This window comes from Notolepis coatsorum (assembly GCF_963971535.1).
Source record: "Notolepis coatsorum genome assembly, chromosome: 6".
Classification (NCBI taxonomy): Eukaryota; Metazoa; Chordata; class Actinopteri; order Aulopiformes; family Paralepididae; genus Notolepis; species Notolepis coatsorum.
Window position 1 is genome coordinate 24,710,948 of NC_140170.1, and position 19,921 is coordinate 24,730,868.

Sequence of the window (19,921 nt, forward strand, 5' to 3'; positions counted from 1 at the left end):
TAAATAATTCCCGTTCTGTGAATCCCTTTATTCTCTTCCCTATGCTTCCCCCTTCCTTCCCCATATTCTCAACCGGGGACAGTAAGAGTGTAATTCCTTAAAGAAGGTGAATACTGTGGTCCGCCCAGACGTGGGCAGCGTTTAGTCTGGGTACCTGAGAGCACTTGGTGCCTGTGTGTGATACTGTAATTGACTTATGCTAATAATTCATGCCAGTAATTATTGTATGGATACCCATGGTGCAGTAATCACCAGCCGTAGCTTTGTTGTAACCAGGCTGAGTTACAATACAGTCATCCAGAGCGGGAGCACTGTGTGTGTCTTTCATTATTTCTAACCCTAACCCTAACCCTTTGCTACGGGTAATATATGTAATCGTAACCCCTTGCTATTCTACCTTTTCCATTGTAAGGGTTCTGGTCGTCTCACTAAGGGAGGGTACTGCTTGCGGGGGGAACCCAGTTATTTCTCTACCATCCGGTCAGTAGGTGTGGGAGGGAAAAAGGGGCAACTGTGGAGGGTGAGGGTGTGTTGGGGAGTACTGCGGACTACTCCAGAGAGAGGGAGGAGTAGGTTTGTAAACCCTGGGCCTCATTCACCCCCACTACCAGCCTCCAGTTGACGCTCCGGACCCCAAAGACGGAGGTGCAGCTGGCCAGGGTGCTACTGTGTCTCGCTACCTATTGACCGCACCCCACAGTTCCCACGAAGCAGGGATAATCCACCCTGCTACATTTGGCGTCACGAACAGGATCAACATCCTACTCCACTCCCTTGTAAGTGACGACCCAGAGACCTGAGATGTCGGACAACGACAACCCGAAGCCCGATGCCAAAGCCGGGCCGTCCCGGGTGACGCAAGGAGGTGACTCGCCGCCCCCGCTCAAAGAGGAAGAGGGGGGAGCCGAGACGGTGCAGACCTTGACCGCCGAAGTGGAGTTCCTAAAGGGTCAACTCCAAGACCAGGCGGAAGCCCTAGACCACCAACACGAACAACTGGAGCAGGCCAGACACCGAGAGTCGCGTGCCTTGGCCCAAGCCATGATCCAACAGCTTCCTCCAGCGCCCCTCCCAGTGGTGTACGTCCAACGAGAGCGGAAGTGCAGCGAATTTGGAGGGGGGAAAGAGAGAGGAGAGCCGCTGGTGGACGACTGGATCCGAGACATGAAGGTGCATTTTCGGAGCAGCAGAGTGCCCGGTGACGAACAGGCGGAGTTCGTACAGCAGCATCTAAAGGGCGCGGCTAAACGGACAGTGCGCTTCGTGCTAGAAGGGACCGCCCCGGAGCCGGACGCCGTGTTCCGGGTGCTGCAGGAGACGTACGGAGACAAGACCTCGGTCAGTGAACGCCTGAGAGAGTTCCTCGACCGCCGACAAGGAGATGGCGAGACCGTGAGGGAGTTTGCGTATGATCTACAGGAACAGATGCGTCGCATACAGGGCCGGGAACCCCAACGAGTCGCGGATCCTGCCGCCCGGCTGCAGGAGCAGTTTGTGGTAGGCCTGAAGGATGGGATGCTGCGACGGGAGATGAAGAAGTCCATAAAAGAGAACGGAGAGCAGACGTTTCTCGGATTGATGATGGCGGCGATAGACTGGTCGGAGGAGGAGATGGTCCTGCCCCCCAATAGGGGTGGCGCCCAGGCCCTGGTCCACGCCGCAGCCGCAGAAGGACGAGAGGCCCCGATGAGCGGAGACGCAATACAGGGAGCTTTTAAGCGGCTTTTCGCAGGGCAAGAGCGGCTGGACGCACGTCAGGAGCAACTCTTCCAGGCCGTCCAACAGACGCGGGACGCGACCCAGAGAGGCGGCCCCGGACGGCGACGCAGAGACGACGCGCCCGCCGCTAAGCGGGAACTGCCCCGCCGGGACGAAGAGGGCAGGTTGATTTGCTATGCCTGCAATCAGCCGGGCCACATCAGCAGGGAGTGCCCCCGCCACGCCAGCGAGCCCCACCCAGCCCCTGCCCCCACCCCCGAAGTTCCGGGCTCGTCAGGGGACCGACCCGGATCCCGAAGGGCAGTCAACGGCGTCGTAACCGGAGTCGCCGACTCGGCCGCAGGGGGCACTAAGACGCAAGACATGGGGGAATGTCTCACCTTAGACGTCCAGATTGACGGGGTCGAGACCTGCTGCCTCTTCGACACCGGCGCCGAAGTCACCACCATGACCGAAAGCCACTTCCGCAGACACTTCCCGCGGTCGCGGTTGACCCCCTCCAACTGGATCACTCTCTTCGCCGCCAACGGGTTGGAGATCCCAGTGGTGGGGTGTCTCTACGCCGAAGTGAAGTGCCTGGATATGACATTTCCGGGGAAATGCATATTCATACTAAAAGACGATCCAGGCCGAGTGGCCACAGGAGACGCTATCCCGGGACTTCTGGGCATGAACGTGCTCGGCGGGGTAGATGGCCTGTTCAAGGGGATCAAGGGGATGCGGCCGGCGAGCCGAAGACGTGTCGACGCGGGGAGCGTCGCCATCCGCCGTGTGGTCGCCGCCATGGCCCAGGAAGCCCGAGAGTGTATCGCCCCGGGAAGGATGGGGTACGTCAAAGTGGCCGGCAGGGAACCAGTGGTCATTCCCCCGCACAGCGAAGTGGTCGTCCCAGGCCGTTGTGAGACGACAGCGGGGATGCGGCGTCCCGTGATGATAGAGCACACGCCGAGGGCCAACCTGCCTCCCGGACTATTGGTGGCGAACGTGGTGGCATACGCCCGACAGGGGAGAGTGCCTGTGCGGGTGTTGAACCCGACCAACGTCGAGATGGTGCTCCGACCCCGGGCCAGGTTGGCAGAGATCCACTGCCCCCGTCAGGTACGGCCTAAGGAGAGAGTAACCGTGGAGGAAGTGGAAGGAGGCGTCCGAGTGACGGCGATTCAGACTCGGGACCGCCCGCCAGAGGCGGAGCCGGACGGGAAGACCCGCGGGCTCGCCGTGGACGTACAGGCGAACCTGCAGGATCTCACACCGGCCCAAGTGAGTCGGCTGAATCAAGTATTGGAGAAACACAAGGCGGTGTTCTCCGTTGACGACGGGGACTATGGTTACACAACCACGGTCACACACTACGTTCCCACTGGTGACGCACACCCGGTCAAGCAACGGCACCGCCGAATACCGCCCCACGTGTTCCAAGAAGTAAAGAGACACGTGCAAGATCTGGTGGACCTGGGTGTCCTGGTAGAGAGCTGCAGTCCGTGGGCGTCACCAGCCGTGATCGTCATAAAGAAAGACGGCTCCGTGCGGTTCTGCTGCGATTACCGCCGCCTAAATAACGTGACACACCGGGATGCCTACCCCCTACCTCGTATCGAGGAGTCCCTAGACGCCTTGGGGCAGGCCAAGATCTTCTCCTCGCTCGATCTCACCGCCGGCTACTTCCAGGTGGCGGTGAAAGAGGAAGACCAAGAGAAGACGGCTGTCACGACGCCCTTCGGCCTCTACCAGTGGACTCGTATGCCCTTCGGACTGTGTAACGCCCCAGCGACGTTCCAGCGGTTGATGACCGCCGTGCTGGGGGACCTGGCCTTCGACGTCCTACTCGTCTACCTAGACGACGTCTTGGTGTTTGCCAGCGACTTCGAGAGCCACTGTCAGAAGCTGGACCTGGTGTTTGGACGGCTTCGGGAGCATGGACTCAAACTCAAGCCCCGGAAGTGCTTCCTTCTGAAGACCGAAGTCAAGTTCCTGGGACACGTCGTCTCCGCGGCCGGCATACAGGTCGACACCGACAAAGTGAAGGCGTTGGAGGACTGGCCGGCGCCACGCTCAGCGAAGGAAGTGAGGCAGGTGATCGGGTTCCTGTCCTATTATCGGCGGTTCGTGCCCCACTTCGCCCAGGTGGCCCAGCCACTGCACGCCCTGATGGGGAAAGAAAAAAAGGGGTTCGCCAAGGGCCGGCCCGAGGCCTTCAAGTGGACGCCGCAGTGTCAGACGGCCTTCGATCATCTGCGGCAGTGCCTCTTGACACCCCCGGTGCTGGCCTACCCCGACCTCCAGCTCCCCTTCATAGTGACCACCGACGGGAGTTACTTGGGACTGGGAGCGGTACTCAGTCAGGAACAGGAGGGCGTGGAGCGAGTCATCGCCTTTGCGAGCCGAGGCCTGCGTGGGTCCGAAAGGAATGACCAAAATTATAGTGCGTTCAAGCTGGAACTCCTCGCCCTGAAGTGGGCGGTCACCGAGAAGTTCAGAGACCTCCTGATGTACGCCCAGTTCACCGTGATCACCGACCACAACCCGTTGAGACACCTCGGCACGGCCAACCTGGGAGCAGTGGAGCAGCGGTGGAACGCTCAGCTCGCGGAGTATGACTTCGTGGTGCACTACAAACCTGGTCGACTCAACCAGAACGCAGACGCTCTGTCTCGCATGCCGATGCGATCAGAACCTGAAGTGGAAGACACTGAGAAAGACTTCCTAATGATAGCCGCGGCTGGCACCCACACCCGTCAGGGTCTCCAGGAACGGGCCGTTCCATTGTCCGTCCCCGCCCCAGTCGCCCGCGAGGGCTACGTCATGGTCCCAGCGGAGGAAGTGCGGGCCCTGCTGTGCCCTGGGAGACCGACAGAGACGCGGGAGGTCTCGAGTGTCGGCGCACGATGGATAGCGGCACAGAAGGGGAACAGCGGATATGACTGGGCGGAAATGCGACAGCTCCAGGCGGACGATCCCGAGTTGGGGCCGGTGTGGCGGGCGGTGGCACAGGGGGTCCCCCCCACTAAAGTACAGCTGAAGGAAGGAGACCCGAAACTCCGCAAGTTATACGGGCAGTGGGAACGATTCCGTCTGCATCAGCAAGTGCTGTTTCGGCGCGTAAGCGATCCCCGGGATGGAGAGGAGGTTCTCCAGCTGGTGGTGCCCACAGCCCTGCGAAGGAGGATCTACGAGACCCAGCACGAAGATGCGGGACACTACGGGGGACAAGGGACGGTGGTCCTGATGAGGCGAGGTTACTACTGGATCGGAATGGCAGAAGAGGTGAAGCAATGGGTGAAGCAATGCAAGCGATGTGCATTAGCCCGCGACGTGTTCCCTAAAGCCCAGGCACAGATGACCTGCACTAACGTGACGGCACCCATGGAGGTCCTGGCCATGGACTTCACCGTGTTGGAGAGGTCGGTGGGTGGCTATGAGAACGTACTGGTGCTGACCGATATGTTCACCAGATTCACTATTGCCGTACCGACCAAAGACCAGACTGCGAAGACCACCGCCGCTGCCATCATCAAGTACTGGTTCGTGTACTACGGTTGCCCTGCCCGACTCCATGCCGATCAAGGGCGAAATTTCGAGTCGAGCGTCATCAAGGAGCTCTGCCGACTGTATGGGATTTCAAAGAGCCGCACCACGCCCTACCATCCCCAGGGGAATGGGCAGTGCGAGAGATTCAATCGGACCATGCACGACATGCTGCGTAGTCTGCCCGCAGAGAAGAAGCGGGACTGGAAGGAGCACCTACCCGAGTTGGTACTTACATACAATTGCCACGAACACTCCTCCACTGGATACTCTCCCTTCTACCTGCTCTTCGGGAGGGACGCTAGGATGCCCCGAGATGTCCTAGGGGGCAGAGACGTCATTGAGGAGGGGGCGGCAGACCTAGATGAGTGGGTGCAGAGTCACCACGAGCGACTAAAGGCCGCCGCGGAGGCCGCTGAGGCCACGGCGAAGCAGGCATCCCATCGACGCAAGAGAATTTACGACAGGAAGAGCAGAGGTGCACTCCTGCGGGCCGGAGACCGGGTCCTGATACGCGACCACCGAATCCGGGGCCGTAATAAGATACAAGACAAGTGGGAGCCTACGTCATATGTGGTGGTTAAGCAGAGCCACGAAGGGACGCCCGTGTTCACGGTCAGGCCCGAAGCAGGGGGTCCAGAAAGGACCGTGCATCGAGACCAGCTCAAGACCTGTCCCTTCCCGGCTTCTGACCCGGAAGTGCGGGGGAGGGCCCCTCGACAGATCCCGGTGGCACCGCGGAGCTCGTCCGAATCAGACATCGGAGGTGCTTTCGGGCACCGGCGGGAACCGCATCCTAGGGCGTGTAACCACCCCGGTCCCCTGCGGGACGCCCCTGAGGAGGCCGTAAGCGCCGAGTCAGAGGTGGAGTCGACCCCTTCAGGAGAGGAGGGGGAAGGCGGCGGAGACGGAGTCGAAGAGGAGGCCGCGGGCGGTCCATCGATGGCCCCGGAGGGTGAGGCCGTGGTCCAGGACCCGCCGACAGACACTGAGGAATCCGACACGGAATCGGAGGCGGGGGAGGTGGAACCCCCCAGAGTGGAGGCCGCTCGGCCCCAGAGGAGCACCAGAGGTCGGCTACCCGCTCGGTATCGCCAGGACTACGTGCTCAAGAGCGTGTTCGCGGAACAGTGTGTCCAACTCCTGAGGGAGTGTGTAAAACTGTTGGCATAATGTGTAATTGTCAACCGATGTGTGAAACTGTTGGTCTCAGGACCGTTTTCATGCATGCGTTTGTTTTTGTTGTTTTGTTGTTAACTTGCAGAGGACTTAGCAAGTTCAAAGTGGGGGGAAATGTAGCAGTCTGGAAAATATGGTATATTATTCAGAACTGCTGACTGTGTTTATATCCCTTTTTGTACACAAAGACATTCTAACTAGTGTCATTGATTCACACGAACAATGACACAAACGCCCCGTCCAAAGAGCATGTGAATACAGATCATAAATGACAGTATTGATTCATATTTTACAGTGCGTCCCCCTTGTGACTGGCAGGCGGGACCAGCAGGGGGCAGTAGCAGGCAGAGAGTGGCGGAGAGAGCTGAGAGATGATAAAGGGAGAAGTGCAGCGGAAGTCGCTCTCCTCTCGGCAGTGAACTTGACCACGAGAAGTCACGTCTAACGGGGGAGCTCTAGACAGCCCCGTTGCTGACGTTTATGCCGGAGTGCCCCGTGGAACAGAGACGGGTGATAGGAAGTACTGGCTAGTGGAGACGATATCCTAGCAGTACCAGTGTTATGATATTATGAACATTAAGTGCAGAGTCGGGCACTAAGAGTCGAGTTATACCTAGTTACAGTGAGCGGTATAAGTAGCGTGCGGCTAAGGATCACAGTAGCATTGCTCGTGTTATACCTAGTTACAGTGACGGTATAGTCTGCGTGCCAGAGACGTACGGGACATCCAAGCAGTCTGCCCGGGCGTCAACAGCTGTCCGCACCGGAGAGCAGCAGCACACCTGCTTCAGGCTGCCTGCAGGACACGGGGAGTTCTTTACCACCAGCAGAGTTCGCCCAGCACCAGCTCAGCCAGCACTGCCTCTCTGCTATAGCTCCGCCTGCTAGCCCCTGTGGCGCGAGTGTTCGACGCCATCTTGCCTCCCGGACAACAGTGGAGTGACGAGGCGGCCATTTCGGATGAGTACAAACGAGCATTGATGCTCCCGACTCCATATACAGTATACAGTGTGGTGCTGCCCGCGGGCGAAGTTAACGTTGTTAACCACAGTTCAATAGGGGTACCCCAGACAATATATACCGGTATTAGCATAGGACTTTTGCAAGGTATTTTGTGGGCTCACTCTTTTATTTTATTCCTTTTCTTTGAGCGTGATAAGGCGTGTATTTCCTAAATAATTCCCGTTCTGTGAATCCCTTTATTCTCTTCCCTATGCTTCCCCCTTCCTTCCCCATATTCTCAACCGGGGACAGTAAGAGTGTAATTCCTTAAAGAAGGTGAATACTGTGGTCCGCCCAGACGTGGGCAGCGTTTAGTCTGGGTACCTGAGAGCACTTGGTGCCTGTGTGTGATACTGTAATTGACTTATGCTAATAATTCATGCCAGTAATTATTGTATGGATACCCATGGTGCAGTAATCACCAGCCGTAGCTTTGTTGTAACCAGGCTGAGTTACAATACAGTCATCCAGAGCGGGAGCACTGTGTGTGTCTTTCATTATTTCTAACCCTAACCCTAACCCTTTGCTACGGGTAATATATGTAATCGTAACCCCTTGCTATTCTACCTTTTCCATTGTAAGGGTTCTGGTCGTCTCACTAAGGGAGGGTACTGCTTGCGGGGGGAACCCAGTTATTTCTCTACCATCCGGTCAGTAGGTGTGGGAGGGAAAAAGGGGCAACTGTGGAGGGTGAGGGTGTGTTGGGGAGTACTGCGGACTACTCCAGAGAGAGGGAGGAAGACCAGAGTACCGGACCAGGTTTGTAAACCCTGGGCCTCATTCACCCCCACTACCAGCCTCCAGTTGACGCTCCGGACCCCAAAGACGGAGGTGCAGCTGGCCAGGGTGCTACTGTGTCTCGCTACCTATTGACCGCACCCCACAGTTCCCACGAAGCAGGGATAATCCACCCTGCTACACCCAGTTAGTTTTAGTATATTGTGCACGGCGGTAGCGAGAGAAGCGTCAGTGGCCAATCAGGGCGCGCAAACCGAACGCGGAAAGACAACCACTTTGGGGAAAGTATTCACGCAGCCAGGTTAGGGTTAGGGAACAACATATCAATTGTTGTTGAATATGCGGAAGATACCCTTCGGCGCTAAACCAAATCAGAGAGGGTCTTCGCTGTACGCGGCTAGCCAATCAGAGAGCGTCTTCGCAAACATAGGCTACGGAAAAAAATCACACCACTCTGCAGTAAACAGCTACAACCAGGAAGCAGTGGTGCAGTGGCTGCTCTCGTCCTGCAGCTGGATACTATTGCCTCACAGCGCGGCCGTCAGCGCGCGGCCCAGAGAGCGCCGCTGGCTCTGCGGCTCTGCAGCTGCATGCTTCTCCGGGAGTCCGGTTGGATAATGCCATGTAAAAAGCGATTGCGCGTACTTCAGCCTCAGTGAGTGAGGTATCACCGAGTGATACCGAGTGATACCAGCACTGCAACACTGCCAGGAAGCACCTCCCACCCACACACATTATTTTTTTCCGTAGCCGCATTTTGCGGAGACGCTCTCTGATTGGCCACTGACATGTGCGCCCAATCGCGTGATGAGCTGTGTCTTTGCCCATTTCCGGGTCTAACAGCCTGCAAACTACCTAACGCCTAGTTTGTCACTGGTTAAGCTTAGGCGACTCTTTTGAAGTTGGTTAAGGTTAGAGTTTGGAATCAGGGCTGGTGTTCTATCGCCCTGCTCTAAGACAAACTCTAACCTTAAGCAACTTTGAATGAATGAATGAATGAATGAAAACTTTATTAACAGATTGCAGAATGGGTACAGTACAGTACAGCTCAATTATACATACAATTGTTAAGGGGATGCAGACCAGATAAAGACTTTCGAAAGTGTGCCTAAGCTTAACCAGTGATAGAAACAGGCGTCACACGATTGGGCGCACATGTCACATGAAGTGGCCAATCAGAGAGCGTATCCGCAAAATTCGGCTACGGAAAAAAATAACGCCACCCACACCATAGATATCTATAATGTTCTATATATATAGATATCTATGACCCACACGATCAGAGTTCACTCTACAACCAGGAAGCACCTCCCACCCGACACGTGTTCAGAGTTCACTGAAGAGTTTATCGCCGGCCACTAGAGGGCAGCGTCTCACTACTATCTGACCAGATATGCCGTGCTCCTATTCAGCATAGACCACCGTAACACTTCCGGGATTCTGAAATCAGGGAGGAGATTGCGGGCGTCTCTACAATTCGTAGCCGCATTTCTGCAGACCCCTCTCTGATTGGTTGAACTCCATTTTTGCAGACCCCTCCCATTTCTGCAGACCCCTCTCTGATTGGTTGAGCGAAGCCCCTCTCTGATTGGCCCCCCGCATGAGCCGAGACAAGCTCCTCTAGCCAGGAGTCGAAACTCCGTTAACTCCAGAGAGAGAGGCTGAACGCAATTTATACGCATGGAAGTATTGATTACGCCATAACGAATCATTAAAAAAATATACCGTTAACTGGAATATGTTGTGTGTGCCTTTACACATGTTGGATAGGATTATGTAATTGGTTTGTATAGCGTCGCGTATAACGTTATTTCGCGTGACTTCACGGTTTATTCACATTTCACAACACAGCCAGCGGTCAACTTGTTTACACTCATGTTGGATAGGATTATGTAATTGGTTTGTATAGCGTCGCGTATAACGTTATTTCGCGTGACTTCACGGTTTATTCACATTTCACAACACAGCCAGCGGTCAACTTGTTTACACTCCCCACTTACTGTACAATGTAACATTTAGATTAACCCAGTTGTCTATCTGTATGTCATATGTTACGATGAATTGAAAATGGGGGACCCTGATGGAAACAAGACAAACGTCTTTCTCAGGTCTGCATCCCCTTAACAATTGTATGTATTGAGCCGTACTGTATTCTCGAAGTCAACTTCCTGCCTGTTGTTGCTAGGCAACTGCAGCGTGGGGGGTAACTGCCCTGCCTCGTACATTGTGTTCATTTAGTGCAGAAACGGATCGTTAAAGCGTCAAATTAAAGACTATCAAGCGGAATTTTCTTCAGTCCTTCACAATGCCAAAGAGCTGCTGTGTTACACGTTGTACTAATGACAAAAACAGAAATCCAAATCGCAAGTTTTATACCATCACGGAGGAAAAAGTGGCTGGTGGCTAACGTTCGGCTAACTCGCTCTGGTGTTGTGGTCGTGGTAGCTACATGCTAAGCTAACGTTAATTACATAATATCGAACCGATAGGAGCTTATTTGATCTAATCTTACGTGGGTGTTTGATCGGGTAGTGGCACACGTGGTACCACCACGTAAGATTAGATAAGATAAGCTCCTATCGGTTCGATATGTAATTAACGTCTGGACGACGCTCGAATGAATGTGGACTGTTCCATCAGAGGGGGGAGCTTCGATGGTCATGTAAGTGGCTACAGACCGCTGCACTTAAATTATATAAACATTAGTCTACCTGGAGACTCAATGAGGTAATTGTAGATGTCGCCATAAGACGCGTCTGGCCATTTAGTGGGATAATCTTTTCATTATCCTGTTCGGCTGGCCACCGAAGCGCCCCCCTATGATAGAACAGTCCACATTCATTCGAGCGTCATCGCGCGTCGTCCAGACTCCATGGGCACTCTGCGCATGTTCATGCGGAATATGTGCTTTAAAATGGGCTTTTTCTCTGCCGATTTAGTTCTGATCGATTAGTTATGGGTCACGCCGTGTTCAGGAGAGCGAGGCGCATAAACGTCTATTCGATCATGTCTCTAGCACCCCCACAGCCGTATCGGCAACCACTTCCATCACGGCTCTCGTCCACATCCATTCATTTGACCCCCCCCGCAATCTCCTCCTTGATTTCAATGTAACGCGGAAGTGTAGTGGTCTAATCCGAGCGGCCATTTTAGTTTTAACGTTACTGTTTCACTCCGCCTCCGCCTCCAGTCAAGACGTCGTTCAACTCATTCATGTGAGATTGTTTACATTATTGTTAGTTAGTGTGTATAATTTACTTTATATCCATATTTCTTTATATATATGCGTTATGTTAGTGACAACAACATGCATGTATGTACAACTTTGTCAGCAATTTCGCTGTATTGTCTGTTTCAGGGTGAATGAATTAATGAATGAATGAAAACTGTATTTAACAGATTGCAGAATGGGTACAATACAGTACGGCTCAATACACACAATTGTTAAGGGGATGCAGACCTGAGAAAGACGTTTGTCTTGTTTACATCAGGGTCCCCCATTTTCAATTCATAGACATTTATGACATACACAACATACATGACATTTATGGCATAGGGACATATAGGTATTTAGTACGGATACATTTGTGACATAAACGGTATTCAAATATACAGTACTGTTACCCCTAGATCCTGACAGAGTATATACATATGATGGGGAGGGGACTGTACATTAGGAGGGGGTGGGTGGGTGGGAGAGAAATATACATGCGGTGGGGAGGAGACTGTCTATTAGGAGGTGGTGGGTGGGTGTCGTCATCCTTGTCAATTAAATACTAAAACTGACACTGAGTGATTGATTGATTGATTGATTGAAAAGTTTATTAACAGATTGCAGAATGGGTACAGTACAGTACAGCTCAATACATACAATTGTTAAGGGGATGCAGACCAGAGAAAGACTTTTGTCTTGTTTACATCAGGGTCCCCCATTTAGGAGTGTTTCTTCATTCACTATATAACCAGGAAGCACCTCCCACCCACACGATCAGAGTTCACTATATAACCAGGAAGCACCTCCCACCCACATGATCAGAGTTCACTATATAACCAGGAAGCACCTCCCACCCACACGATCAGAGTTCACTATATAACCAGGAAGCACCTCCCACCCACACACTATATAACCAGGAAGCACCTCCCACCCACACGCGTCTATACTTTCCGTAGCCGCATTTCTGGGGAACGCTCTCTGATTGGCCACTGACTGACGCTCTCTGATTGGCCACTGACATGTTTGCCCAATCGTGTGACGAGCTGTGTCTTTGCCCATTTCCGCGTTGAACAGCCTGCAAACTACCTGGCGTTGTATCGCCATGCTCTAAGACAAACTCTAACCTTAACCAATTTCGAAAGAGTGCCTAAGCTTAACCGTCGAAAGAACGTGCTGTCACGCTCTAAGACAAACTCTAACCTTAACCAACTTCGAAGAGTGCCTAAACTTACCCAGTGTAGAAACAGGCGTCGGCCAATCAGAGAGCGTCTGCCAGAAATGCGGCTACGGAAAGTATATACGCCACCCACACGATCAGAGTTCACTATATAACCAGGAAGCACCTCCCACCCACACGATCAGAGTTCACTATATAACCAGGAAGCACCTCCCACCCACACGATCAGAGTTCACTATATAACCAGGAAGCACCTCCCACCCACATGATCAGAGTTCACTCTTGTCTTTGTCTTTGTAGAATAAAATGGCGCAGCAAGGAGTTGATCTGGACCGGGACCTGTGCTGCTGTTGTATCTGTCAGGATGTACTGAAGGCTCCGGTAACTATTCCCTGTGGACACAGCTACTGTATGGGCTGTATTACAGACTGCTGGGATCACGATGATCAGAGGGGGATCTACACATGTCCCCAGTGCAGGGAGACTTTTACTCCGAGGCCTGTTCTGAAGAAAAGCAATATGCTGGCTGAACTGATAGAACAACTAATGAAGACAGGACTCCAAGCTGTTCCTCCTGATCACTGTTATGCTGGACCTGGAGATGTGGCCTGTGATTTCTGCACTGGGAGAAAGCAGAAAGCCCTCGAGTCCTGCCTGGTATGTCTGACCTCTTTCTGTGAAACTCACCTCCAGCCTCATCATACTGTAGCTCCGTTAAAGAAACACAAGCTGGTCAAAGCCTCCACACGGCTTCAGGAGAACACCTGCTCTCGTCATGACAGGATTCTGGATGTTTTCTGTCGTACTGATCAGCAGTGCATCTGTTATTTGTGTTCCATGGATGAACATAAAGGCCATGATACAGTCTCAGCTGCAGCAGAAAGGACGGAGAGACAGAAAGAGCTTGGCATGAGTCAGCAGAAAGTCCACCAGAGAGTCCAGGAGAGAGAGAAGCGACTCAAAGAGGCCCAACAGGCTGTTGATTCTCTCAATCGCTCTGCTGATAAAGCAGTGGAGGACAGTGAGAGAATGTTTACTGAGCTGATACGCTCCTTGGAGACGAGGCGCTCTGAGCTGAAGAAGGTCATCAGAGCCCAACAGAGGACCACAGTGACTCAGGCTGAAGAACTGCAGAAGAGACTGGAGCAGGAGATAGCGGACCTGAGGAGGAGAGACACTGAGCTGGAGCAGCTCTCACAGACAGAGGACCACATCCACTTTCTACAGAGTCACCCCCCCCTCTCCAGTCCCAGTGAGTCTACAGACTTACCCAGCATCAGTGTCCTTCCTCTCCTGTACTTTGCAGATGTGACTGAGGTCGTGTCTGAGCTGAGAGAGAAACTAGAGGACATTCTGGAAGAGCAGTGGCCCAGAATCTCAACAACAGTGAATGCAGTTAATGTTTTACTGCCACCAGAGCACAATGCCAGAGCTGACTTCTTACAATATTCCTCTCAGATCACACTGGACCCAAACACAGCATGCAGAGAACTGTCTTTGTCTGAGGGGAACAGAAAAGCAACATTTGTGTGTATTGATAACTTATATCCTGATCATCCAGAAAGATTTATTGGATGGTGTTATCAGGTTCTGGGTAGAGAAGGTCTGACTGGACGCTGTAACTGGGAGGTGGAGTGGAGTCGAGGTGAAGGAGATGGAGAGGTTTATGTAGCAGCCTCCTACAAAGACATTAGTAGAATACTCACCGACGGGGTGGACACTGGATTTGGATTCAATTCCAAATCCTGGGCTTTAATTTGCACTCCAGATGATTACTACTTCAGACACAATAACAAGTACATAACAGTACCGGGCCCCCTGTCCTCCAGAATAGGAGTGTACCTGGATCACAGGGCAGGTACTCTGTCCTTCTACAGCGTCTCTGACACCATGACCCTCCTGCACAGAGTCAACACCACATTTACTCAGCCTCTCTATCCTGGACTTAGGTTAGACTTTGGTGAGGCTGAGTTTTGTGAGCTGAAGTAGAGATCAGTGACATTCACAGCTCCTCTACTCAGGGTTTTGGATTTAAATTGATCTTGAAGATGCTGAGTTGTGAAAGATGAGGTCATTAGGAGTTATAAACTAATATTCACTCAGTCACTCTATCATTGTTCTGAGGGACACAGTTTATAGCCTACCGGGGTAAAGTTTGTTTGATTGGATATTTGCATATTCACGTATTTGATTCCCATCTTCAATACCTCTGTTCCTTTGCATGTGGGGAAGTCAAACTCTTTATTTTCATACTCTGGGTAGGTTGGACAACAATATGCAACAATTGTATTTGTATTTGATCACCTTTGGTTATTTTGGTCATTACTGTGGGATTTGGGTCGGTCTCTTCGCTTAGGAAGAATCACCATTCATTGAATATTGTGCATTTTGTCTTTTGTTCTTTTATTCTTACTAAATAAACGTGGACATCTAAACCCAGAAGGACCCGTGTGGATATTTGATATTTGATAGATCCTACTGTATCTCTAGAAGCTCATACTGGCTGCATATCTTTCTAGTGTCTATCTAGAAGCTCATTGGTTTGTACATTTACTAGATTTTCTAGAGATTTTTAGTTTTGAATGTATGTTTTGTAATCTGTATATTGGCCTGGCGAATGTGTATCGTTTTATTAATTGTGATACTGCACACGATAACCATTAAATATAAGGATGTTGAATACAAGGTGTAGTGGTTTAAGCCCTATAGTCAGTTTGAAGGTTACTTATGTTACACTGAAAAACTAAATATTTTCATATTCTCTTTTTTATATTTTTACAAAATATCGATGTACCTCGCTCAAAGAAGTTATTGCTTCAAATGTTTTTTTTTATTAACCATTTATTATAGATTCAGCAAGTCTTCTTTTAAACAACAACAACAACAACAACAACATATACAACATATACAAATAATAAAAACATCAAGAAGAAAAGAAAGAAACTGTCAAAAGAATAAACAGCAGGCAGCTGTCTTAAGCCTGTGTGACCTCTAGCTTTTCTCTCATGTGGTTCATAAATGGACTCAGAACTGAGTCTCAGAGCTCCTCCCACCCGCACACTTCAGCACCGTTTTCAACTCAGTCATTTTCATTTAACGCTATTGGATTTCAATGGTAATTCATGACCGTTTCATATTTTTCCTTAAACATGTAAACAGATATTTGAGAAGCTAATTTCTGCTAATTGGAGGGATGAATGATTGAATGAATGAACATTTTAATTAACAGATTGCAGAATGGGTACAATACAGTACGGCTCAATACACACAATTGTTAAGGATGCAGACCAGAGAAAGACGTTTGTCTTGTTCACATCAGGGTCCCCCATTTTCAACTCATATAGACATTTATTACACACAACATACATGCCATTTATGGCATAGGGACATACATGACATACAGGTATTTAGTACTGTTACATTTTGTGACATACGATATGCAAATATACAGTACTGTTACCCATAGATCCTGACAGAGTATATACATATGATGGAGAGGGGACTGTACATTAGGAGGGGGTGGGTGGGTGGGAGAAATGCTGTAGACTGATGAAAATATAATTTATTTCTCTCCATATACCCAAATCAATGATGCAGACTGATGAAAATATAAATCTTCTCTCCATATAACCAAATCAGTCAACATTTCAACATGGAGAATCACAACAAAACATGTCCCAGTTGTCATGCTACTACAGTGTGCATAACACTGTAAGCTCAGCAAATATCAGACAAACATAAAATACTGTATCCAGTACAGGTTCAAATGACAGTCAAACAAAAACAAAAATTGAAAAATTTTAAATAGAGTACAGAAAATACTAGACATTATCTATAGGGAGGTGTAGTGGTTACGTCATTGCCGTTTTTCGTGTTCCACCCTCTGTCCAACGCAATGTATTTCCCCATTGCCCATTTCTAAATCGCCTCGTTTAACACCTCTATCTGACTCTATTGTCTGACTGGCTCACCCTGCACACTACAAGTTGCATCGCGTCACTTCACCTGGACTCTCTCTCTCTAACCCACTGCACTCAGTTCAGCGGTGTGATCATGTTTTTTTTGTCCGGGTGGGCATGACGTTGAAGCACCTGCCCGAGCGCAGCCGTATGAGGTGTTTGTTGCCCGGGTGGTGTGGGTCCTTCAGTATTTTGACTGCCTTCTTAAGACAGCAGGAGTTGTATAGTTCTTCCAGTGAGGGGAGAGGGCAGCCGATGATTTTCTGGGCCGAGTCGACCCTCTGGAGCGCCTTCCTCTCTGCAGCTGTGCAGCTGAAGAACCACACGTTGATGCAGTAGGTGAGGAATGAGATGCTTTCCACGCATTTCAAATCATGCATTCTAGTGAATTTTCATAGTAACACACTGCACTTCAGACAACCTACAACTGGTGATGGTGTCTAGGTCTTTAAGTGTTAAACAGCTGAGAGCAGTCACTGCTGTTTTTTGTCGTCTTCTTTCATACACACATCTTACCAAGTGTGTATTAACATCCTCACAAACCAACAAAGAACATGATCTATATCAAATTTGTAATTTATGGGTGGCTCCCCCCAAAGTATAATTTATGTTTTTAAAGTTTTTTTTTTTACTCTGAGCACTCATTGCCACCAATGCAAATGAGTGCTCACTGAGTAAAGAAACAGACGCGAGTTGAACGAACACATCGGGAGGAGAATGAATGAATGAACCTGATGTAAACAAGACAAACGTCTTTCTCTGGTCTGCATCCCCTTAACAATTGTGTGTATTGAGCCGTACTGTATTGTACCCATTCTGCAATCTGTTAAATAAAGTTTTCATTCATTCTCCTCCTGATGTGTTTGTTCAACTCGCGTCTCTGCGACCAGCCGCTCTATCGGAGATAAGATCACATTTTGCCATGTTTAGCTAGAGGGTGTATACGTTTATTATTCCGAATAGATCTACACAGGCTTATAGCCTATAATACGTGACATTTGAAGCAGGCACCACTGCTGTTGTAATTGTCTGGTAATAGCTGTTTCGAGTGTTTATTATTGCGTTGTTGTCGCAGACTCACTGCATGTTCAATTTGCGGCTCTTCCTATACCCAGTTAAATCTGTCTTAATATCTCATGCCCCAAAGGCGATAGCGAGGGGGGCGTACACGTGTAGGTCAGTGGCCAATCAGAGCGCAAAACGGGAACCCGGAAACACAAATGCGTTGGTAAAAGCATACAGGCGACCAGCACGGAATGAGCACACAACAGGTACAGTATTAAACATGATGGAAATGGGCAAATGTTCTCATAGTTTGAACGCTTTGGAATTTCAGTTTTATTAATTGAAAGTTGACTTGGTCCTGTAAGTGTTAAAAGAACACGCCAACATTTTGGGTAATTAGCTTACCATCTTCTCCAGAGAGAGACAAGAAGATAGATACCAGTTTCCTCTCTGTGCGTTCAGTAGAAAGCTATCTGGCTGCACGTTAGCCTAGCTTAGCACAATGAATGGAAGCGGACATGGTCGGTTAGCCTAGGCAGTGTCCAACTAACACCTCTCCCGAAGGCTACCCGGCCGTGTCGGTTGAAAATCCCTCGTTTAAAGTGCCCTTTTAAAATGTTTATGAAAGGTTAGCCCTCAAGTTGAACCTTTTATGAAAGGTTTCCTTTTTGCAAATGGAAGGTTTTCATCCTACACCCAACCAGCTAACCAATAATAGTGGGCAAGATTAAATTATTGTATTTATTAATAATAACTTATTATTATTTAAGGCCGTCAGTCACGATTGCCTTTAGTTTGCTTCAGGGGTAATTATGGAATCATCTCGTTTCAATGTGGTGGGTAAATGAGAGCTGTGGGGGTAGATACGTCTTCTGAAAGATATTTCTTGCACTCATTTTTGGAGGGGTAAAAATTAAATAAAAATACAGACAAAGCATTAGTTGTTTAGACATCGATTACCATGCGTGACATGAGGGTGTTTATGTTGCATGATAAAAAGTGATAGGAGTTGATGGCAACAGTTAGTTCAAGAAATGTGCGGTACGTGTACCTAATGTACCTCAAGCTCATTCTTCTATTCATCTCTGAAAATGTTATTTGAATGTGATGTCACATTATGTAACCTTCAATCAGACGTGATGTTATTGTCGTGAAGAGGTTTCGATTCGATTAAAATGTATTGTCATCATACAGTTAAGTACAACGAATATAACCAGAGTGCAAATGTAACAGTAAAGTGCAATAGTAATATACAATGTACAGATGATTAAACTGGACGTAAAATATATAAATTAGTACTACTGAGTAATAGTGCTAATCACCAGATATATGTACATAGTTGTAGTATTAATATGTACAGTGATACGGTTATAAAGACACTATGTAGTAAGTCATACTGGCCAACGGTATAACTAGTAAGAGCAGGTAAGGGATATGTACATATTTAGATATACTAGTATCTACAGGTATGTACAAATTATTATATGCAGGTATGCACAGACAGATATTGATATACGTTAGCCTAGTATCCCACGGTGTCTTTCAGTTAGCTATGTTTGGCTAACGTTAAGCTAGCTGAGCAAGGTAAAGGTAAAAGCACCACTCACCACGCTGGGTGGCGTCTATGCTTTTACCAAACGGTTCGTGTTTCCGCATTCCCGTTTTGTGCTCCGATTGGCCATGCACGTTTCTGGTCATGTGACATGTGCGCCCAATCGCACGACGAGCAGTGTCTTAGCCCATTTCCGCGTCGAACAGCCTGCAAACGACCTAACGCCTAGTTTATCACTGGTTAAGCTTAGGCGACTCTTTCGCAGTTGGTTAAGGTTAGAGTTTGGAATCAGGGCTGGCGTTCTATCGCCCTGCTCTAAGACAAACTCTAACCTTAACCAACTTCGAAAGAGCGCCTAAGCTTAACCGTCGAAATAACTTGCAGTCACACGATTGGGCGCACATGTCACATGACCAGACACGTGTGTGGCCAATCAGAGCGCAAAGCGGGAACGCGGAAACACGAACCGTTTGGTAAAAGCAATCAGGCCGCTGGGTGTCATACTTGGTCTCTGTGGCAGCCACAGAGGGCGCGGGCTGATGTACGTCTGGCCAGGGCTGTACAACTGGGCAGATGTGGTCAATTATATACACTAATTAGAATGAGTAACAATCCGGTGGGCAAGTATATAGTCCAGTAGGGTGTGTTATTGTAACACAATGGGGGGGGTGTCAGTGAGGGTCCCGAGCCTTTTGATGAGGCTCACTGCAGAGGGGAAGAAACTTTTCTTGTGGGGTGAGGTTTTGGCCCTGATGGACCACAGCCTCCTTCCAGAGGGGAGTGACTCAAACAGGTTGTGAGCGGGGTGGTAGGGGTCGGCCACAATCTTACCTGCACGCTTCAGAGTTCTG

At 49.9% G+C, this 19,921-nt stretch overlaps 1 protein-coding gene across 1 annotated transcript; it reads left to right on the forward strand.

Annotated features, from left to right (window-relative positions):
* Nucleotides 1-1,164: 1,164 nt before the first annotated feature.
* LOC311229409 (tripartite motif-containing protein 16-like) lies at nucleotides 1,165-14,543 on the forward strand (the record flags this gene model as incomplete). Its single annotated transcript, XM_084315493.1, has 3 exons — nucleotides 1,165-1,598; nucleotides 1,632-2,121; nucleotides 12,855-14,543. 3 exons carry the CDS (start codon nucleotides 1,165-1,167, stop codon nucleotides 14,541-14,543), a joined length of 2,613 nt encoding a protein of 870 aa, XP_084171619.1.
* Nucleotides 14,544-19,921: the final 5,378 nt, after the last annotated feature.